Consider the following 2137-nt stretch of genomic DNA (forward strand, 5'->3'; position numbering starts at 1 on the left):
TTAAGCGACGCAGGTGTTCCCCGAAACCCTCGTTCGAATGTCCGGAGCTAATTAAGCTGGTAGCTTGCGGGTAGGAACCATCGTTAAGCGACGCAGGTGTTCCCCGAAACCCTCGTTCGAATGTCCGGAGGTAACTACCATCGTTCGGAGCTAACTAAGCTGGTAGCTTGCGGGTAGGAACCATCGTTAAGCGACGCAGGTGTTCCCCGAAACCCTCGTTCGAATGTCCGGAGCTAACTAAGCTGGTAGCTTGCGGGTAGAAACCATCGTTAAGCGACGCAGGTGTTCCCCGAAACCCTCGTTTGAATGTCCGGCGCTAACTAAGCTGGTAGCTTGCGGGTAGGAACCATCGTTAAGCGCCTCAACTCCTCCCCCGAAACCCTCGTTCGAATGTAGCTAACTACCATCTCGGAGCTAACTAAGCTGGTAGCTTGCGGGTAGGAACCATCGTTAAGCGACGCAGGTGTTCCCCGAAACCCTCGTTCGAATGTCCGGAGCTAACTAAGCTGGTAGCTTGCGGGTAGGAACCATCGTTAAGCGACGCAGGTGTTCCCCGAAACCCTCGTTCGAATGTCCGGAGCTAACTAAGCTGGTAGCTTGCGGGTAGGAACCATCGTTAAGCGACGCAGGTGTTCCCCGAAACCCTCGTTCGAATGTCCGGAGCTAACTAAGCTGGTAGCTTGCGGGTAGGAACCATCGTTAAGCGACGCAGGTGTTCCCCGAAACCCTCGTTCGAATGTCCGGAGCTAACTACCATCGTTGGGAGCTAACTAAGCTGGTAGCTTGCGGGTAGGAACCATCGTTAAGCGACGCAGGTGTTCCCCGAAACCCTCGTCCGCTCCGGTGAGCAGGTGACTGAGAGCAGAAGATGCAGAGTGAGGAGGCGGATGTGATGCGAGTCAGCAGGAACGTTTTCACATGTAGCTGTCGGGTGTTTCTCTCAAAAGAACTTCCTATCACCCAGCACAGAGGACGGAGAAAGTAAAGACTTAATATTCATGAGGCTGTAACTGAATCCTCCTGAGCGATTTGTTTAGATCGGCTGTTTTACGTGTCCAAAAACACGGAGCCATGGTCGGGGGAATAATGAGAAAAGAAATCCTAGATCAAAGAGTGAAATTTAGAGGAACAAAAATCTGAAATTAAAGTCAAAAAATGAAACTTGACTGTGGTGTTTCCTTCTGAATACGACCGGGTGACGTCTCTCAGGTGCAGGGTGGTGATCGTGGGCTGAACTCACGAGTATTTCCTCACTGCAGCGTCACACCTCTGCTGTGTGTGATGCTGCAGCCTTGCAAAGCCAAGTTTATAAATGTGCGACTGTAATCAGGCTACAGATTTACTCCTGGCTCTGTCGGCCGCCACGCTGTTAGATTCAGCTGTTAACGGTCTTTAAACTCCCCATGTCCTGACACGCCCCTTTAATGTGACCGCCGCCAACTCCAGGTAAGTTAACACCGACTCAGCTGACCAACATCTTCTCCACCGTCGTAGTTTAAGTCCAGCGTAGCAAGATTGTTACCCTGAGTTTGCCTGATAACCCCAATGTTAAACTCCCTGCGTAGTCCAGCCCCCCACTGATCCTGCAGAGACCAGCTCAGGTGCCCCCCTCCCCGTGTGTGACTCACCGTCAGCGGAGACGAACTGTCCCACCGCAGAGGAAACTCCCCCGCTCCCCTCCACAAACTGGACCTCGGAGACGATGATGTTGTCCTCCAGAACAGAACCGCAGCTGGTACATACAGCGCTGCCCCGGGCCTGATCCACGTCTATATCGGACCCCCCGCAGGTCCTGCACACCCTGGAGCTCATGGTGGAGGTCTGAGGTCAGAGCAGCCTGCAGGCCAGACAGGAGGGGTCAGCTGTTAGCAGGTTAGCTAGCTCTGTTAGCTTTAGCATTCAGAATCTTTAAAGACACAGGACCAATTCCAGTGTCCCCCCTGAGCCCCTGAGTCTCCAGCCCCTGAGCCCTCCAGCCCCTGAGCCCCCCAGCCCCCCAGCCCTCCAGCCCCTGAGCCCTCCAGCCCCTCAGCCCATGAGCCCTCCAGCCCCTGAGCCCTCCAGCCCCTCAGCCCTCCAGCCCCTCAGCCCTCCAGCCCCTCAGCCCATGAGCCCTCCAGCCCATGAGCCCTCCAGC

General features: G+C 55.0%; 1 protein-coding gene across 1 annotated transcript in view; it reads right to left on the reverse strand.

The window, feature by feature from the left end:
• The window catches only part of LOC123977520 (transcription factor IIIB 90 kDa subunit-like), a 40874-nt gene that overhangs the window by 37252 nt on the left and 1485 nt on the right, over positions 1-2137 (reverse strand). The window contains exon 2 of the mRNA XM_046060266.1: positions 1629-1837. Coding sequence (XP_045916222.1) covers positions 1629-1812 — 184 coding nt within the window. The 5' untranslated portion in view covers positions 1813-1837. The remainder of the gene's footprint in view (positions 1-1628; positions 1838-2137) is intronic.

The sequence above is a fragment of the Micropterus dolomieu genome, linkage group LG10, assembly GCF_021292245.1.
Source record: "Micropterus dolomieu isolate WLL.071019.BEF.003 ecotype Adirondacks linkage group LG10, ASM2129224v1, whole genome shotgun sequence".
Classification (NCBI taxonomy): domain Eukaryota; kingdom Metazoa; phylum Chordata; class Actinopteri; order Centrarchiformes; family Centrarchidae; genus Micropterus; species Micropterus dolomieu.